The sequence below is a fragment of the Aulonocara sp. 'chitande type north' Nkhata Bay genome, linkage group LG14 (genome assembly GCF_057382095.1).
Source record: "Aulonocara sp. 'chitande type north' Nkhata Bay isolate Kocher_YH1m ecotype deep benthic linkage group LG14, A_spYH_male_GT1.1, whole genome shotgun sequence".
Taxonomy (NCBI): Eukaryota; Metazoa; Chordata; class Actinopteri; order Cichliformes; family Cichlidae; genus Aulonocara; species Aulonocara sp. 'chitande type north' Nkhata Bay.
Window position 1 is genome coordinate 27,268,963 of NC_141357.1, and position 19,791 is coordinate 27,288,753.

Below are 19,791 nucleotides of genomic sequence, written 5' to 3' on the forward strand. Positions count from 1 at the left end.
ACACCACTGACTGCATAATTCATTTATATTTAAGTGTTAGATCAGTTAAAATTAAAGCTTGAATTTGACATGAAACACCCAGACATTCACTAAATAAAAATAAATATTTATATAGTTACTGAAAGTCAAATTAAAAACTGCAGCTCATGCTCATCAGATCCTCCCCATGCACGCGCTCTGAGTCCGCCCCCTCCCACGCGCATGTCCGGAGATCCGGCGCATCCAGCAGCAGGAGACCTGTGGAGGAGGTAAAAACTTTATTTCCCGTGTGATTCTCTTTTTTTGTAAAACATGAAGATGGGAAAGACAGAAGCGGGCTGTGAGAAGTCCTCAGGTGTCCTGTAAGGTAGGCAAATATAAAACACAAACAAACGATGTTTTACACTTGTTGAGTTTGAAGTGGAAAGAAAGGAAGTGACACTCTCTGGAGATTTAAGGTAAACCTCTGCCACTCACGTTAATAGGTTAACATGAGACTTCTCAGGTGTGCTTCATTTAAAACCATTTTTTACTCTATGAAACGTTCATGTGCTTAAGTTTGCTCAGCCAAAGAAAACTTTTGCCTCCGCCCTGTTGCTGGTTATCTCTGAAGGAATCATCAGCTGCACAAAGACCAGACGATTCCTCGCGTTACTATCCAGATGTCAAAGTTTAGTGTTAAAGTATCAGCATCTCTTTCGCTTGATAAACTTTTTTATATAAAAAAGAGCACACCAGCTAAAGTTTAGCACCACTGATAGAATATTTTTTTTCTCAGGCACCCTTATTACTCTAAACATAATTTGGGTACTTATTAGAGTAACAGTAAATACGTGCCTGTGGCTCATTAATATATATGACTTGCTTATATCAATAGCATCAGTGTGTAAGCAGCTGTTCCCGTGGTTAAGGAGCTGCTTACTTTCCAACCTGACCTCCTTCTTCAAAAAAGTTCCCATATTCAATATCCAGAAATTCACTGTGTGAGCTTCTATAAGATGTGACTATGAAACTACATACAAGCCAAAAAATAACAGGAGCCCCTGATTTGATCTTTAATATTGATGGTTTTGTAGGTTTAACCTTCTGTGTAAACCTTGTTAAACCTCCATCAGTCACATGATAGAACCATAGCAGTGCACTAGAAGTTTAAAGCAGCTTAAGGCAGCTATATACTTGGGTAAAGTAGAAAATATAGGAGCTACAGCTTTAACAATAACTCCTCTAATGGAATTATTTTCATTGCTTTAAATACTGGACCGGCTTCTGGTTTAAATTGGAAAAAATGGGCTCCACGTCACTCTTAATGAGAAGCCTGCTGCATAGACAGTGACCACCCTCATTAACTTCTAATGCAAACCCAGTCATTTTGTTCTATAAGCAGACCTGAAATATTAAAGAAACCACTTAGATCAGAGAAGAGCTTCTAGGTGTCACTGCTGGTAGTCCTTCAAGGGGTAAAGAGTTAAGGGTACAGCTCTAAACTTTGAGAACTTTACAGGATCTGAATTAACTGCTGTATACTTTGACAGAACCAGCAACCATTTCCACACCTGTCCGCTGAGAAAAGCAGGAGAAGGAACCATGATAGACCTGAGCCACCTGACGGAGGAGGAGCAGGCGATGATCATGACGGTGCTGAAGAGGGATGCTGAACTGAAGAAGGCAGAGGAGGAGAGAGTCAGGTTGAAATTTGAGTCTCAGTCACGTATGACGATATGAAGTCATATTTTTGGGCGTCCTTTAAGCCACTGTTTACTCGCGTGTCGCTGCTTGGCTCTGTTCTTGACATGCGCTGAGACATTTTGGGCTGACTCTTAAGTTAATGTCATGTTGTTGAGCTAATGTCATTTTATTGATTTAATAAGAACTCCCAAGTCCCTCTGTCACCCGTTCTGTGAGAAGAGGCCTTTGTCGGATCGTCAAAATAATATTTGTCTGCTCATAATCCAATAACACAGTAACAGCTTGGCTGGACACAGACGCTGCCTCCGTAGCTGAGAAACCTCAATGTGAGATGAGCAATTAGATTACAGCCAAGTCCACACGTGGGAGAGGATCATGCTGGTCTGATGGACAGGAATAGAAACCCTTAAAGGCCTCAGTGATGGGAGATGCATCAAGAGTGTCGAACGTGATGGGGAAAAGAAGTTTAATTTGGTCATATCTTTTTAGGACTTTTAAAACAATTGACATCTGCTGTTTCCCTGTCGTCTTAGCACCTTCGGGCGGGGTCAGAACTTCCTCACTGTGCATATTCAGGGTGTGTGAAGACAAACAAGAAGCTCACATCTTCTCTGGCCTCTCCCATGTCCTGAAACAAAAGTGCACACTTCGTCTTTCAAATTGCAACCATGCGTGCAAACTATCAAAAATCCCCGATGCTGTGTACCCTGTTTTGATTTCATTTTCAAAAATCGAGAATGCCATCAAACAGCGTGCTTTTTGTTGTGGCCTTAATGCAATTGGCCGGCCTGACTTTTTCCATCAGCGGGGGGCTGAATGCTCACTGTGTCTCGGCCAGTCTAGTGTAAAAGGATTAAGCCAACAGTCTGTAATAATGTGCTACCCTTTTTTCACATGACCACCGAGTTCCTCTGTGAAGGAGGAAAGATGAGTTGGAGCAGTCAGCTCAAGGCGGAGGAATTTTTTTGTTCCCTCTTTGATTCAATTTAAAGTTGATGGAAATGTTTTCCGAATTCCTGCACAGTAAAATCAGAAGCTTATCATTAGCTTAAGCTTAAATCTGAAAAATGCTTCACATGATTAAAAACACAAAAGAGAATTTGTGTTATGTTGATTGCATTGTGAACACCTTTAAAAGATTTTTGGGAGTTTGTCTGTCCTTTCTGCGCTCTTGGCTTTGTATTTCACCCCATATTTGCAGGTTAGTCCTGCTCAAAGTGAATTAAAATGGTGTCAGATTTTTCATTCAGTGCAACCGAAAGCGAGCATTGTCTCGCTTTTGCTTTTTTTTGTGTCTGTAGCCATTCAGCAAGACGTGCCACTCAGCTAGGATTAACACACTGCATAAAAGAACTAGAAATTATACAGAAAAAACCTCTCCACTTGAGCGTTTTCACTTCATTTCTCTTTTGTGTATGTCTATTTTATTCTTTTTATTATATCCTAACAGGAAACTGGAGGACATAGTAAACAATACCTCCCAGTCTGACGCTAAACTGAAGTACCTGACAGGAGAGTGGTTTTACGAGGCCAAGTCACGCAGACACAGGGACAAGATCCACGGCTCGGAAATCATTCTGGCTTCCATGAAACAAGGAAAAGCGGCTAGTTTAGGTCTGCTCATTCTGCACTGTTCGCTAAGAGTTTTAAATGCACATTTCGTGCTCAGGGGAAAAAAAACGTTTCCTCTTTTTGACCACAGCACCCTGTTATCACAACAGAGGCAAGTACAGATTTTACTGATCTGCTGGATTTAAATGTTTTAGCCTTTCGGAGGTAAATACATACAGAGTGCTGAGGTCAGAAATGAGGCCAGGAAAGAATTCCCTCTCAACGTGTGGTGAAAATCAGAATTATTCTGCTTCATCAACCTGGACAGTGTTGTTATTCACAGACTTTTCCAAACCTCTCTCTCCTGCAGATGGTTCTCTTAGACTTGACAGACCCAAGGTCGCGAGCAGTCGAGCTTCAGACATTGTTCCTCCACTGAAACCTGCCAGACAGCTGGAAGCAGAGCAGCCACAGCAGATTAGGTAAGCAGTTGTTTCCTATAGTGCTGTGCAATACTGCAAATGTTATTATGTCAACACAAAAAGGTTCAGGCATTTCTCATGTTTGAGGTCTATTCAATGATGTCCAAAACAAACTGTATATAAAAAAATTACAAGTATTGATCCTGCCGTGCTAATATCGATCTGATACCAGTACCAGCTTCACTGTGACTCGAGAAACAGACCGCGAAGGATGCGTTCACATGTAACGCTACCAGACACTGATATTATCACTTGAGGCTGAACCAGCTCTGTTTATCTCTCTCGTCACCCTGTCAGTGTGAATATGTACTCGGAGTCTTGTGACTCAGCCTGTGTAAACATAGGTGGTGCTGACAAGGAATACATCTGTTTTATAGCCAGGCAGCGGCTACTGTACCTTCTGGGCAAAGTGTTTAACTCGATAAAACTCTCAGAGCAATTACTCCGATTGGGACATTACGAGATGTTGTTGTTATGTTTGAAATTAAGTTATGCAAAAAAAAAATGTCAGGATCGTCCTATCCTGTGGTTCTAATTTGAATGAGAAGATTGTTTTTTATTGTAAGACCTTTTGTTAATATAAGACTGGATTAGTCACACAGTTGACTGTGTAGTGAAGTCACTTTGTGCCACACATTCAGCACACTTCTGTTATAGTGCAGTCAATATTTGACTTAGCCCCTCTCAGGTATTTGCACTCTGACAGTGTTGGTTTGCAGTGCATTTATTTCCCATTGCTTCGTTACATCACATGAGATTTAAACGCAGTTAAATGAATTGCATTAGATTAATTTAATTCAGCCACAACATAGACATGTTTCAAGTGTTGTCTCATATGTTTGCTCCTTTGATGTTTGGGTGGTTTGGATGGGCAGACATCTTTTGCTTCTTTAATGTCATTACTCTTTACTGTCGCGAGTCCCAGTCATGCACGGTGTTGTTTACATATTAGATTAAAAATACACCCTTTTTTTTTTTAATTCTTTTTTCCCAGTGATGCAGAAAAAGAGAATCAAAGTTCAGGGATTCGTTCCCCGAGAATGGTACGTGTTGAAAAACAGGCTGGACTTTCTTTTTTCCATTTCTTTTTTCCTGTTGTAGAGTTAACAGCGCATTTCATTCTTTTCTGTCTTCAAGCCGAGGCATAACCCTTTTAACCGTGCTTCCCTTGTTGTTGTTGAGCCTCCTGAAAATAATCATTACCTGTCAGCCAGTCGAGACCAGGAGTCACTGGAGACAGGTCTGAACTGAAATTTGAACATACAGATCTTTGCTGGGCTATCTGAGGGTATCCCGCAGTGAGCCTCTTATCTTTTCTGTCCTCAGAGCCCGTCTCTCCACTGAAGAATCACCCAGCAGGTGAGGCCAATCAGACATCAGAGGGCTCCTCTGTAGGTTTTAGGCCAGTGCCAAAGAAGAGGACCTTTCTCTCCAGACGTCCTCTCAGTCCGTCTGAAAGCAACGGCCTGGGGTTGGATGCTCAGCCGGGGTCAGCGGGGATTATTCCTACACCACGACGGAGGCTGCAGCGGGGATCCAGCGGGAGCTCTAATCAGTCTGGCCTGAAGAGCCAAGATGAAATGCCTCAAAGAAGTGCAGTGTCTAATCAGGTAGCCCGGTCATCCACATCTGCAGATGAAAACTCCTTGCAGTCACTGTGTGACAACTCTCAGGTTTCCTCCAATTCAAGTCTGGAAAGACAGAGAAACCCAGCTTCTATAACAAGAGACAGGTCAGTGGGAAACTTATACTGGGAACCTGTAATTAAACGTTTGCATCCTTCCACTGTAACTCACAACCTGTATATTTTCAGAGTGTCCAGATACACAAGAAGTGATGCGTCCACTGAGACGGGACCATCGCAGAGGAGTGAAGAACGAGATGACCAACCTCAAAGAGAGCTTCCACCTTTGAATTTTGTCACGCTGCCTACCACCAACATTCAGGACAAAGAAAACAACAGCCGTGTGGGGCCAGCGATGAGGCAGGAGGAGCTGAGTTTGCCCCAAAACATTGTGGGTAAGTTCAGTAACAAGGTACGACAGGGCAGGGCTTTCAGGCATGTATTCCTCTTTCAAGGATTGGAGGAGATGAAAAGAGGTGAAAGTTTAAAAAAAAAATGAATAAAATCAGAGAAAAGTCTGAAAAACTGACATTTTTGGGGGGGAAATATTGTTTTTTCATTCTTCATCTTTTTTGACCCCGAGTGTATCTTCCATTCTGGTATTTTCCTCTGTTTGTCTGCTACAGACAGACGATTAATCTTTTTTTTCCCCACTTCAGCCAATGTCCAAAAATTTAACAGAAGATAATATATCGTAATTCCAGCAAATCCAATTTAACTCCACTGTGGACGACTATCTAACATACTGATTTGTAGCAAGTATAATAAACACAATATTCACCATTTGAATGTTTAAGTACTAAGATTCAAGAATGAGCTCTAAACCATAATTAGGAAAATAAGATTATCTGAATGTATTGGGCAATAAAACAAATATAAGACACAATTAAAAGGGGCGATCGCCTGAATGAAAAATCGAGGGTTTGCTAAGGTCAGCAAGTTTTATCACCCTCTTAAAATGTTGTTAAAATGTTTTACTTTAGACTAAATATGAAATCACACTGCCATCAATATAGCAACACCGCAAAGTTATACTGCTATATGAGGTCCATTTCCCCTTCAGGGTCATCTTATTTTCCGCCTCTGCAAGCTTCCAGCACTCCTACAGTACGCAAGCACTCCTCATGCACTCACACATCTGTGATTTCACCAGAAATTTAACCTCAAATTCAGGTTTAAGGTAACCCGACATTCATGCCGGCGATCATCACCGGTGAAGGAGAGTCTAAACTTGAAGGCGACACATCAAATTAGGAGCTTATCTGAGAGAGAGTCAGTGTTTTGCTTTGTTTTTCACATTTTCTCTACTGTGTGCTGTGAATTTAGTGAGTCAATGTTGAACTCTCCTGTAATGTACCAGGGCAGCCGAAGGAGAACATTGCACCGGCTTATAACAGATAAAAGAAAGAGACAAATTCGGCTCCCACCAACTTAAAGATGAGAAATTTGAAGGTCAGAACCTTTGGGGGCCTTTAAACTTAACTTAATGTGTCAAAACTTCAGGAGATCCAGCAAGCATCACAGTGACAAGTGATTAGAACTTGACTTCTGTAGAGTGACTTTAAAAACACAGGAGTGCTGGAATAAGTCCAGAGGTGAACAAGGAGAAGACCTTGAAGGGCAGAGAGCTGAAATTGAAGTCAGAAATGCTTTTTCCTCAGTGGGTTGTAGCGCTCTTTGGTCACACCTTGTACACTAATACTGTTTTATTTATTCATTAAATTGATGTTGTAATCCCGCCGCTTATTGAAGTAGAGCCAAGTATCTAATTCTATTTCCCCACGTTGCTTTTTAGATCCAGATCTCCCTGTATCCTATGATCTCAACTTCGTTGATAAGTCTCATCAGCAAACCCAGAGGTCAAATCATGCAAATGTGTTTAAGCTATCCACTCAGGCCACCAGTCCCACTGGTGAGGATGAGGAATCCATTGCAAAGGTGCTGGAGTGGTTCAGCCGCAGCACGGACAGCAGCGATTGGCTAAATTCAGACGATCCAGTGGTTACAAAGAGCCCTGACAAACATGTGGAAGTTAGTAGATTAAGAGCTGAGGATTTATTGTCGAAAGATGCTGTGGATATGATAAGTGACAGGAAAAAGGAAACGCTTGAAACAAAGAGGAATCATTTACAAAGACAGATCAACAATGACAAAGAGCTTAGAGCCGCTGACAGAAGAGGCAGCAAGGAAGTGATTGAATCACAAGAGGAGGTGAAGACGGGTACCAGAGAGAGAATGCATTCACAAGATGTGAAAGACGATGCCGATGAAAGCCAACCACCTAAAATATCTCATCTGAAGTCGTTCTGGGAGAAAAGCAATACAGGCCCTAAAATACTCATTGGGAAGTCGGTCTCGTCTGGCGACAAAGGTCAAAAATCTGCTCAGCTGACGACAGAGAAAAGGTCTGATATGGCGTTGGTTCCTGGAATATACAGCGGGAATGAGATTTATGATAAATACGCTTCAAATCCAAGTGATGAAAGAGAGCAGCAGCTGCTAATCACTACAGATGTAGGAGAGAGTGTTCATTTAAATAACCACCAGCAAGCAGACAATCTGGTGATTAATTTGCCCCAAGAGGGTAATGATGATTCAACATACAAGTCAGATTATTTGATGTTGCTGTCCAGTGAGAGAAGAGGTTCAGATGCTGAGGTTTTTTGCACAACAAGAGCACCGGCAAGGACGGCCATCAGTCCAGAGTCTGAGAGCATCTTTTTAATCAAACCTGACAGCTTTTCTGAACCAAGAGAAGTCCTGCTGCCAGAAGAGCTCTCAAAAAGTCTCCCCGTGTCTCAGCTGGATACAGACCTTCTAACAAGGGCCAGCCTGGATTCTGAGAAGCTCTGTTTAACCAGAAACAATGTGTACATGGACTATAAGCAACCTGGGAATGATGTGCAGATCACCACAAAAGCACAAATTCAAAGAGGTTCAGGTGAGGATAAAAGCATTCATTCGAGCATGTCTCCAAAAAGAAAAGAGGACTCATCCAATAAAGACAGGACTAACAGTCCTCATCTAAATAGGCAGGCGTTGCAAAACCAAGAAAGCACTGCAGAGCGAATAAAGCAGCTCAAATCCTTCTGGGAGCAGGAGAGGAACAAGCCCATGTTTTATACCGGCAAACCTAGAGCTTTCGGAGATGGTAAGGTGGCTCGTGGAGCAAATCAGGCGAAACTGAATAAAAGATTCACAAAATCAGAATATGACCTGAGGTCAATTGGCAATGAGTCAGGCAGTGACGATGAAAACTATGACAAAAATCATCAAAATTTTTCTATTATGCCGCTGAATCAGAGAATAGACAAGCTGTCTCCGAGCCTCGGCACAAGCCGGGCCCAGTTTAACACTCTACGCGAGTTCTGGGATGAGGCCACATCAGACTCCAAGGGATCATTTTCCTTTGACAAACCCAAAAGCCCCAAAAGGAAAGAGGGAATAAGTGCTCAGCTGTCGTCTCAGGACGTAAAGGTTGTTGATCCAGAGATTTACAGACTATCCTCTGCTGTCGAGAAAACAAGACCAGCCGTGATGAAATCATCTCCACCTCCTCTGAATCGATCAAAGTCGCCACATGACAGACAGACGGGCTCTGGGTCCAGAGCACTGGGTGATGGCAAAAACAACCCACCTAATTATAACTCAACTGAGTCAGGCCAACAAAGATTGTCCAGAAAGAGCTCAAAAGATTCCAGCAGAGAGGAGAAAACTTCAAAACCACAAAACAGCTCAGGAAAAGAGAGTCGTATTCCTAAGAGCAGAAAAGACAGCTTTGGTTGTTCGAGCAGTCGGGGTAATTCTATGCGCCGCGCCACCAGCATGTTCGCTTTGAGCATTCCCGATGAAAAAGATCAAAGCAAACTGAAAATGGATGTCAGCCCTGTTCACTCTCAGAGCAGAAAGCAAAGGCAGAACCCTGAGAAAGCTATAGTGCCGAGACGATCAGAGGAAACGGAGGCTCTGACTCCACGAGCACGCGCCTTTGTTCCTAGAGACTACCGGCACTACCTGGGGATGACGGATAAGACCAGCGTCCACACCTCACTCGCTCCGGCCGTGAAGGACGAGGGGTCAGAGGGCAAATCTGGGTATGAACTGGATCTGACTGGGCCGGTGAGGGCCAGCACACCGGTTAGCTCTGAGGAGCGATACAGCAGGAAGGTCAACAAGATGAGTCAACGCCCCCTGTGGGCAAACTACAGCAGCTCAGACACTGGCCAGGAGTCCTCTGTGAGCAGCACGTCAGAAACCTGGTCCAACTCGAGAAACAGTTCAAATCGTAAGCACCAGTTTTCAATCTGATGTTTTTACTTTCTACTGCAACTCAAAACAAGAACTTCTCTCTAAAATACATGTCGTCATAAAGTTTTTTTTTCTTTCCTTCAGCTACAGTTATGCTTGAGAAAATAGTGGTTGAACAGTGCACTGCAACTGCTATGACCTTGTGATATCGTTACCTTTTGAAATGGGTCATTTGAATAGCCCAGACAGAGACTGTCTATAAGTAGAATACAACCAGCAGTCCCTGCTTCAGAGAGACGCATCGCAGACCAGGTGTGCTCATGTAAATTACAGTAAATCCAAGGTGGCCCGGGATTGTTTGAAGATGGATTATCCTCGCGTCAGGTGATCCGTAGCAACCTATGGGTGACATCTGCAAATAGTACCAGTGGGTTGCTGGAAACATTTAAAGAAATTGAAATGAATTAGTTTGCATAAAATAAACCAGAAAATAAATAAACGAGCATCCCTCCCATTCATCGCAAATATCAATCTAATTTTTTTCAACAGCTGTTTTGTGTAGGTCGTACTCCTGTGTGTACACTCCGATACAGTTTGTCATCATGGCTTGGATCCAGCTGTGTCCTTGACATTGTGTCCGTGTCGGGTTATCTGTGTTGGCAACAGCAAATCTCAGTAAACAGACTGTGTACCTGCAGTCAGCTGTCTGTGTTTAATTTGTGGGCTGGGTAACTTAATTAAAAAGCAAAAACAAAACAACATTTCACCAACAGTAGTTTTATAGTGCTATATAGTATTCTTCAAACCTCAAACCTTGAATTGTTTAAAGGTTAATTTCTTTTCTTTTGTATTTTCATTATTACCTCATTGTAAACCTCAAACTTCAAATACTTCGATTTTCATTTGTGGATTCAAAGTAAATGGAGCTGCAATAATCAGCTGATCAAAAGCTGTTTCATAATCAGCTGTCAAAGATTAGCAGATTAGCCTCTTATCTTTGCATTGCAATGCCGTTAACCGAAAAACACTGTAGTGGGATACTGTGATTGCCATTTTTCACATGCTTCTGGTTTTTTTTTCCTAGAACAGTTTAAAAATATTTCAGACTATTTATCATTCAAATAAGAATAGATAAACCTTATTTATACCTTTTGTCAAGTCTAAAAATTCCTCCACGCATCCAGGATCCAGACGACAGCCATTAATCAGTGCCCTTAATTTGCTTCATGGTGCTTTCTCAGCTTTCAAGACCATTAATCAGTTAATCAGAGCGTTTTCCGCTGATTGCAGGTGAAAATGATGACTGTGACCAAAATCCTGTAAGGAAAGCACTGCGGCGAGCAGAAGCACGGCCCAAAAATCTGGCTAAAAGTATGGAGGATATCACCGCATCATTATCACCACGTGAGCATGTTCTCAATGCTAAAGCCCGAATCTTCCATTTGTAGACACAATTTGAGATGACTGTAATTCTGTTTCTCCAAGGACAAGAAAGAAGACAGGACTCAACTTCTGACCTCAGGCGCGTTAACGATGGTAGAAACTGCCTTTTTCCTTTCAGAAAGGATTTTATTGCCAAATGTTGAGCAGATTTACAACATTAGGAACTTTATGCGAGACATGATAAGACAAATACTTATCTTATTTTATCCTTCTGAGAACCAAGGGAAAAAAGTATCTCTCAGTTTAACTTTTTCTCTGATTTTTGTGTCTACTACAGAGGACATGCATAATTAGGCTGGGTCTCCGGAGGATATACATTTTCTTGCGATCATAGCGGAAATTTAATCAGTATTTTAATCTTCTGCTTCCCAACTAACCACGCTCTAGCTTCTGTTATCGCATCACCCTCCTCGGCCTTATTTTCGGATCCAGACCACCTGAAGAAGATGAGCAAATCAGTTCCTTCATTCTTACAGAAGGAGGTAAAATGACTTCTTGCATCTTTTAGTCCTGTAGAAAAAAGCCTGCACTGCATCTTCGAGCACAGAGCTTTGTTTGCTGTCTGTGTTGTAGGATCCTGGCGAAACCACTGACTCCACCTGCGAGGACAGTTACCCCCGAGAAAGACTAATAATGGGCAGCTCAATGTCTAACCTCACCATCTCTTCTGGCAGGCCGTCTGTGTCTTCTGTATGTTTATACACAGCAGAATGCATCGCTTTGCATGCGCATTTTTCCCATTCACTTATCTCTCACTTTAACTGCGCTGCTTCTTGGCTTTAAGCTGAACTAGAGAAACCTTTTTCCACAACAAAAGCTTTAAATTAACAATACAGGTGTACTGAAGGCTGCATTCCACTTAGCATTCATGCTATTGCTGGCACAGCCGCCAACATGTCGTGGCCTACAGTGATACACTGACCTCATTCTTTTGTAAACTTTGTTTAATATGAGCATTAATCATCAGTTTTCTTATACTTTGAATATTATGTGAAGTAGAATATCTCCAGTTGTATTGATACTGACATAAATAAATGTTTCTACCACCACTGCCCCCATGTCGGGATGACAGCCAGAATCAGAAAGATCCCAAAGCTGCCAAGCATCTGTGCACTGCACCTCAGCTGAACAGTGGGAGGCTAACCAGACGTGAGCAGATGTGCATTAGCTAAACAAAGTTGGTCTTCAGCCAAATCTTCATTAGTGAACACTTTTAATCAAGCGTAAATTTAAATTTTGTTGTGATTTTACCACTTCTCAGGCCTTAGGAAGCTCCAGTGAGCCCTGGAGCAACAAATACTGAAATGCTGAGTGAGATATGAGGTTTGTCAAGTAGGGCTTTTTTTAAAGCTTATCCATAGAGATGATTTTAAAGGAGAAAACTGATAGCTCTAAAAGAAATTTGAATCCTCCCCACACCTTAGTGCAGTTCACAGCAACTTTCCAGCGCTAAGGTTTGTAGCACTGATCAGGTCAAAGTATAGAAAAGTGCACTAACAAGAACTCCGGTCACTGTTTGTACCTCACACATTCCTTCTCCGTCTGTACCTGCTGCACAATAAAACTCAATAACCAAAAGCTCAAACATGCATGCATCAGACCGTCTTCTGCTTTGTTTTATAATAAACAATGTTTATCTTCATGTTTGCGTATGCTTTCAGCTAAGTGGAAGTGTGATGACCATGTACAGTGCAGACTTTGCGAATGTGGAGGTCCAGGGAAGCATCCAGTTCTCCATCAACTACGTCCAGCGGCTCAGAGAGTTTCATATTTTTGTGGCCGAGTGCCGAGACTTGGCTGCTGTAGACCCGAAAAGGGGCCGCTCAGATCCGTGAGTGCTACTTCCATACTAGATTATAAACCAATGAAAGGAAACGTGATATTCCTGCATCATGTTTTCACCTGTCCCCACCAAAAAAGGACTCCAGGTTTCTTTTAAGTCACTGTAAAATAATAAAGAGGGGCATATACAGAGTATTGACTGTATATAAGAGATGGCTGTAGCCACTATAGCACTAGCATTTACCTGCAATATAGCAAAGTGGCAAGGTCAGAACAACAGTACATGTGGTTCATGATGTTTCCTCAGCTTTCACTAGAAACTTGAAGTATAAGAAAGTTTGTTTTTTTTCTTAACTTATTGTATTTATCCATTTCTACTATATTCTGTCACCATATCACACAAAAGTTATTATTCATTTTAGCCCATTTTTGGCCACTAACTGTGACTACTTCCTCCATATATTCTGTAAAATTTGTTTTCTTTCCTTTTAAGGTATGTCAAGAGCTACCTGGCGCCCGATAAAGCTAATCTCGGAAAGAGGAAAACATCGGTAAAAAAGAAGACGTTAAACCCGACTTTTAACGAGATCCTCAGAGTAAGAATATGTGGATATTTTACCAACACACAAATATTCCCACACCGTAAATCTTGCCTGACAGCAAATAAAAGCGCCCTGCTCTTTCCTATCCTCCCAGTATCGAGTTCGCATGGAGTATCTCAGGACCCAGACACTCATTCTTTCTGTTTGGCATCATGACACGTTTGGCAAGAACAGTTTCCTGGGCGAGGTAGACGTGGAGCTGTCTAAGTGGGACTTTGACCACACCCAGATGAACTACTTAGCCCTGAAAGCCAGGGTAAGAAAAAAAGATAAACACACACAAAGGCTTCTTTATCTGCGACATTGTTTTCTCATCGCATAACGCCGGTTTATCTGGAGAATGTGGTCCGTCCGCTCATTTATTTTCCAGATTCTTGTTTGAGTTGGTTATATCAGCTGTCACATGATGAAGTTTTTGGGTGTTTATGTAATGTCTCCCGTGTCTTAGACGACGCCCACGCTAGCGCCATCAAATGACCGAGGAGAGATGAAACTAGCCATACGTTTCCTGCCACAGATCATCCACAGCGAAGGTCTGCAAGTAATCCTCCTCTGTTTTTTATATTAGATTAGCAGTATTGTTTACAGTAGCACAGCAGCCTCTCTCACCTGTTTGTCAAAGCTTCTGTTATTCTGACATAGAGCCAATCAGAAGAAAGTCGGGTTAAAGGGAGACGTGTTAAAAAAGACTTGTGTAACACCCTGTCCTCACATACATGGGTATTTTTCTTTGCATTTTGACTTTTGAAAAACTTTTTTTGGCTGAAGATTTTCATACTCTGCATTTCCTTCTGTGCGAGGAAACAGATTTTGTCCTATAACGTCAAAGGCATGTGCCTTTTTTCCTTTTCTGACATCAGACTGCACAACACATCATTTGTTTTATATGAGGCGATTTCCTGCAGTGGCAGACAAAGGGGCGACCGTGGCTCAGGGGGTTGGGAATCGCATCTGTAACCGGAAGGTCGCCGGTTCGATCCCTGGGCTCTCTGTCCTGGTCGTTGTGTCTTTGGGCAAGACACTTTACTACTGGTGTTGGCCAGAGGGGCCGATGGCGCGATATGGCAGCCTCGCTTCTGTCAGTCTGCCCCAGGGCAGCTGTGGCTACAACTGTAGCTTGCCTCCACCAGTGTGTGAATGTGAGAGTGAATGAATAGTGGTATTGTAAAGCACTTTGGGTGCCTTGAAAAGCGCTATATAAATCCAATCCATTATTATTATTAAAGGCAAGATTTTAATATCTGCAGTTGCATGAATAGAATATGGATGTCAGTGTTTCCCCTGATGTTTAGGAGAAGTTGAACCTCACTCTTGAGTCAAATGTAAAACTCAAGCCTTCCGCTTGGCTTCTGATTGGCCAAGATTTCTACATCACCAAATGCTTGATGTTTTTAATCTGGATGGAGATATTTTTCACAGTGCTTCTGTTTTTTCTTAAAATGATGAAAGTTGACACCTGCCCATCTAAAAACAAACAAACCATGTAATGTGAACGATAAATAAGAATTATTTTGAACTTTTAATCATGTATGAGTATAAAGGTGGAGTTCTTAAGGAACTCTTTGTTTTGAGTGACCTAGCCAAAGTTTGGACTTAAATCTGATTGGTGTGACCTTAAAAGCCTTTTCATGCTTTAAAACCTTCAACTGTGGCTTGCTTAAAACAATTCTGCAAAGACGAACGAGCCTGAATTCCTCCACAGTGATATGAAAGGCTTATTACCAGTTATCACAAACGCTCGATTGCAGTTCTTGCTGACACGGGTGCCAGAACTAGTTATTAGATTTAGGGGTGTAATTACTTTGCCAGGTAGGTTGGTAAACTCGCCCAGAAGGGTGATGACAATATCCCATCAGCCTTTTGCAGCAGAGGAGTAAAAACTGCATTTTGTATTTCCTTGGGTTATATTTGTCTAATATTTAAAATGTGTTTGATCTGAAACGTTTAACAAATATGACAAATATGTAACAAACCAAAGAAATCGTGCACAGTAAATACTTTTTCACAGCACTATAGCTGACTATCACTGTACAAAGTGTGTGCAAGAATCAACCTAGATTACCAGTTAAATAAAAGCAGGAAAGAAAAGCATCATTTAAATCCAGTAATAAAATGTTATGTATTAACCTCCCTTACTGCAGTATGTTTTAGTTTTTAAGTTCAGTCTTATACTTGTGTAGAAATACCAGAGTCATAAAAATGTAATGTCATTTTCTTTAAAGGTGTAGCTAAAGACAGTTGCAGCACTGGAGAGATTCACATTTGGGTGAAAGAATGCAAGAACCTGCCTCTAATCAGGGCTACCATCGACCCATATGTAAAGTGGTATGCACAGCTGATTCATCTCAAGTTAGTTATTTAAGGGGTTCTTCTGTATTAGTCACGACATGTTTTCTTCTGCCCGCTCATTTGAAGCTTCGTCCTGCCAGACACGAGCAGGAAAAGTCGCCAGAAGACGCGTGTGCTGCGGAGGACGGTGGATCCGGTGTTTAACCACACGATGGTGTATGATGGCATCAGAGAGGCTGATCTAACAGAGGCATGCGTGGAGCTCACTGTGTGGGACCGAGACAGGCTCGCAAGCAACCTGCTGGGGGGCCTGAGGCTGGGGACTGGAACAGGTAGGCTACTGATGGAAGAAGTACTTATGAAAATACGCAACCTGATGAGATACACTCAGCGGCCGCTTCATTAGGTACACCTGTTCAAGCACTGCAAATGCAAATATTGTATTGGCGACACATGGTATCAGCTCGGTGCTTTCAGTCGTGTAGACATCATGAAGACAACCTCTGTTAGATGGGATAGACAAAGTTTCCAGCTGTTGTGAAGTTATTGGAGCTTTGATGTTTACATTATGAGTGAAAGCAGTAAGACTTGCTCATTTTAGTATATATATATGTGAAATGTCTTTAATCTTCAATGCTTTGATCATTCTTGTTGGCTGGTTGCATGCACAGCCTTTATAGTCTGCGAAACATAAGTGTGCAGAATGTAATTTTCAAAAACAGAATGACATAATGTGAGTAGTGTTTCTAGATCAAAGTGTGTAGAAAGAAAACAAAGGCTTTATATGATGTAGATAAGAGCTAATTATTCTAAGAAATTTAACAGTTTCATGCTGGAAAGATGATTTTTATTTTTTTTTTGGTGCTTTTTTTTGTCTCTCTCTCTCTGTAGGCAGAAGTTACGGAGCAGTGGTGGACTGGATGGACTCGAGTCCTTATGAGGTGGCGCTGTGGGAGCGCATGATGGCTACCCCGAATGAATGGGTGGAAGCCGTACTCCCGCTGAGAATGCTGAACTCTGCAAAAACCGCTTTCAAATAAATATCTCAAACTGTGACGAGATTACAGACGAGTATAAAGTAAAACTGCTTTTACATTTCAAAGTTTAAAAATAAATGAAAGGCAGCGGAGTGAAACACTGGAGTCATCAGTTTGGCAGAAATTTTACAGAAACCTGTGGGCCACCCAGCATAAAGGTGGTATGAACACTTAGAGAAACCTCTGGAGGGTGAGTTTTGTTTTTAGACTCATATTCTTACACAGCTATGAGAATTAAGAAGAGGATCGACCAATGCCGACATTATTTTTATAATTCCAGCACCTTAAAGTTGTTTGTTCTGTTCTAATGCGACACAGTAACATCACTTTCACCTGGTCTTTTGCCGAACATTAATAAGACACTGGGTATTTTTTATTTGTATTGTTATTTGGAAGAACTTACACTTAGTATATACCACAAGTTATCAATGTTATATCACCTGGAAGTGCCAATATAGCCTTTGTTTACTTAGCTGAGTCTTCAGAAAACATGGCTTCTTGGACTAACAATTATTGACAGTATTTTCAAAAATATAATTCAATCCAAAGACAGGTGTGATGAACTGTTAAAGTGCCGTGTTAATTATATTAACCACAAGTGCAATAAAAGACATTTAATACAGATCATTTGAACAAGTCTGTCTTTTTTAATTGTTCAGTAAATTATAAGAAATTTAACATTTAACAGCAGGTTTTTCTTAGTGTTTTTTGTTGAGCTCTGAAATATCTCAACTGTTTTTGTACAACCGTTACAGATGACAACAAGCCAGTGCACTTCTACTGCCGGTCCCAGGCTCAGATAAATGTGGAGGGTTGTGTAAACTCTATGCTACTGTTGGACAAAACCAAAGGAGGAGGAGTGGGGTGGCGGGTGCTTGGAGGCAGTGAGAGAGAAGGAAAGGTTGGTGTATAGAGGTGGTAGTAGGGATTTTAAAAGTAGCTTTAAATGTAGAGAATTAGCTTATGTGATGTGGAGTCCTACAGAGGTGTAGGTATGCGCTGGAGAAACAAGGAATAAAGGTCAGTTGAAGCGAGAGAGGGTATACGCATCGATAAGAGGGAAGCTGTCATGGTCTGGCAGAGGCAGACTGTATGGAGTGACGCAGAGGACCCAAAATGCAGACAAAATAGAGCGTGGAACAAAACTTGAATTAACAAAAAGCGAGCTGTTTAATGAGGCTGGTAAAAAAGGTACAAACAAAGGGCAAGGCAAACTGAAATAAAACTAAGATTAACCTAAACTGGGAGAACTAAACAAACAACATGAACCATGGCATGGCGAACAAGGCGTGAACAACAGACAACCTAACAAAGAATGAACAGAAACACAGACTAAATACACACAAGGGTAATTAGGGGAAGTGGAAACACATGGGGAAACAGCTGACACTAGTCATAACTAGACATAACAAGACAAAGGAAGCAAAGCTGACTACACTGACATAGGACACAGACCTTCAAAATAAAACAGGAAACATGAGACGCGGACAAGACAATATAAACTTGACAACATAAGACACGCAGCATGAAACAGGGAGAGGGAAACTTAAATACAGGGGTAGAAAACACAAAGAGAAACTAATAAACAAATGAACTTAGCTACCCTACAGAACTTAAACATAACATCCAAATAAACTAAAACTCAAAACGCTGGGTCAACAGACCCAGGAACGCGACAGAAGCAGGTGTAACAATGAAGTAGCAGAACTGGGTGAGTGGGTGGAGACGAGCATCAGCAGTGATTTGTGACAGAAGGACAGATATGATGTATGGTTTGGAGACGGTGGCACTGATAAAAAAGACAGGAGGCTGGGATGATGTCAAGATATTCATTTAAAGTGACCGGGAAGGACATGGAAAGGAGTATTTCAGAGGCTCAGCTCAAGTTGAGTGGTTTGGCAACAAAGTTACATTTTCTCATGCTGAATAAATGTCAGGTTAACTTGTTCATAGATTAACTTTTGTTTTGGATCCACCGTCAATAAACTTTAACTTCTCTTGATGTTTCTGACAAATTACCTGCAAATGTTGAAACGGGTTAATATTCTAAACCTACATACAGGACAGACGCGTACAGAGCAGTATGCACATCAGCAGGTAAACCTTTGTTGTTGTTGTTTTGTCATTTTGTTAACAGCAAGAAAGTTAAAATAATATTCCTTATTTTCCAACCCCAGTTTATAATATGGAACATTTAACATTGAATTCAATGTAATCCAACTGCTAAAAAAGTTGCACTAAATATTTTTTTCCAATGCATAAAATATGAACTATTATCTTCAAACTGCAGTAAATATTGAGCCTAAATAATGGCTGACCAAACTGACATTTCTTTTTTTCAGCATTACATATTTTTAATCAATATTCCTTCATGACTGGGGGACATAATGGAATGACTGTTTTTCAAATGGACAGCAAAACAGTTATGATGACACTGCACACAGTTACAAGCATTACAGGGATCCTTTTGCGCTTCAACAATGGAGAATCTGTATGAGGAAAAACACAAAAAACATCAGGACTTGCATTTTTATACTGAAAAATGTTGCATATTTAAAGGGAAAGAGGCCCATGGGGGGTTTGTTGGCTTTTGTCAAAGCAAAACATTACAGGTACATACAGTTAGAAGAGTGGATTTTCAGAGAAAAGGCTGCGCCCGAGGTGGTAAAGAGTAACTAAGACTATGTAGGCATGACTTCTAGACTTCTCTCGCCTCTTTTCTCAGTTCATACATCTTCAGTTCCTGTAAATCCCTCTCACCATACATGCAAATTGAGGACAAGACATAAGGAGAGAGTTGTCTTTAAAGCTGTGCCAAATAAATAAACTAATAAATAGTTTTTCAAGCCCAACTATATTTTATGATATCAAATGTGATTGGAGTTTAACAGTGTTTCTGAGAACTTGTATGTGGAGCTTCTTTTGATCATATTCACATCAAAATGTCAGGATATCGGATATCAAACCAACTTTTCCTACACCAAATCATCTTTAAAACCTAAAAAAAAAAACTGAGTACTTGTTAGCATGTCTTCTACTTCCTGTCATGGTTTTATGTCTTATCTCGT

General features: G+C 41.3%; 1 protein-coding gene across 3 annotated transcripts; it reads left to right on the forward strand.

Moving 5' to 3' along the window:
• Nucleotides 1-192: 192 nt before the first annotated feature.
• sytl2b (synaptotagmin-like 2b) lies at nt 193-17,338 on the forward strand. Of its 3 annotated transcripts, none has more exons than XM_086261837.1 (20): nt 193-248; nt 1,512-1,664; nt 3,116-3,279; nt 3,587-3,698; nt 4,693-4,741; nt 4,836-4,938; nt 5,025-5,430; nt 5,512-5,717; nt 7,118-9,607; nt 10,861-10,974; nt 11,056-11,106; nt 11,401-11,495; nt 11,587-11,703; nt 12,675-12,844; nt 13,289-13,391; nt 13,492-13,653; nt 13,846-13,930; nt 15,620-15,722; nt 15,813-16,018; nt 16,578-17,338. In XM_086261837.1, the coding sequence occupies exons 1-20, from the start codon at nt 202-204 to the stop codon at nt 16,724-16,726; spliced, it is 5,085 nt and encodes a 1,694-aa protein (XP_086117963.1). In that variant the 5' UTR covers nt 193-201; the 3' UTR covers nt 16,727-17,338. The 3 variants fall into 3 exon arrangements, with proteins under 3 accessions (XP_086117963.1, XP_086117966.1, XP_086117965.1); XM_086261839.1 differs by having other exon boundaries at nt 223-346; XM_086261840.1 differs by lacking the exon at nt 11,587-11,703.
• Nucleotides 17,339-19,791: the final 2,453 nt, after the last annotated feature.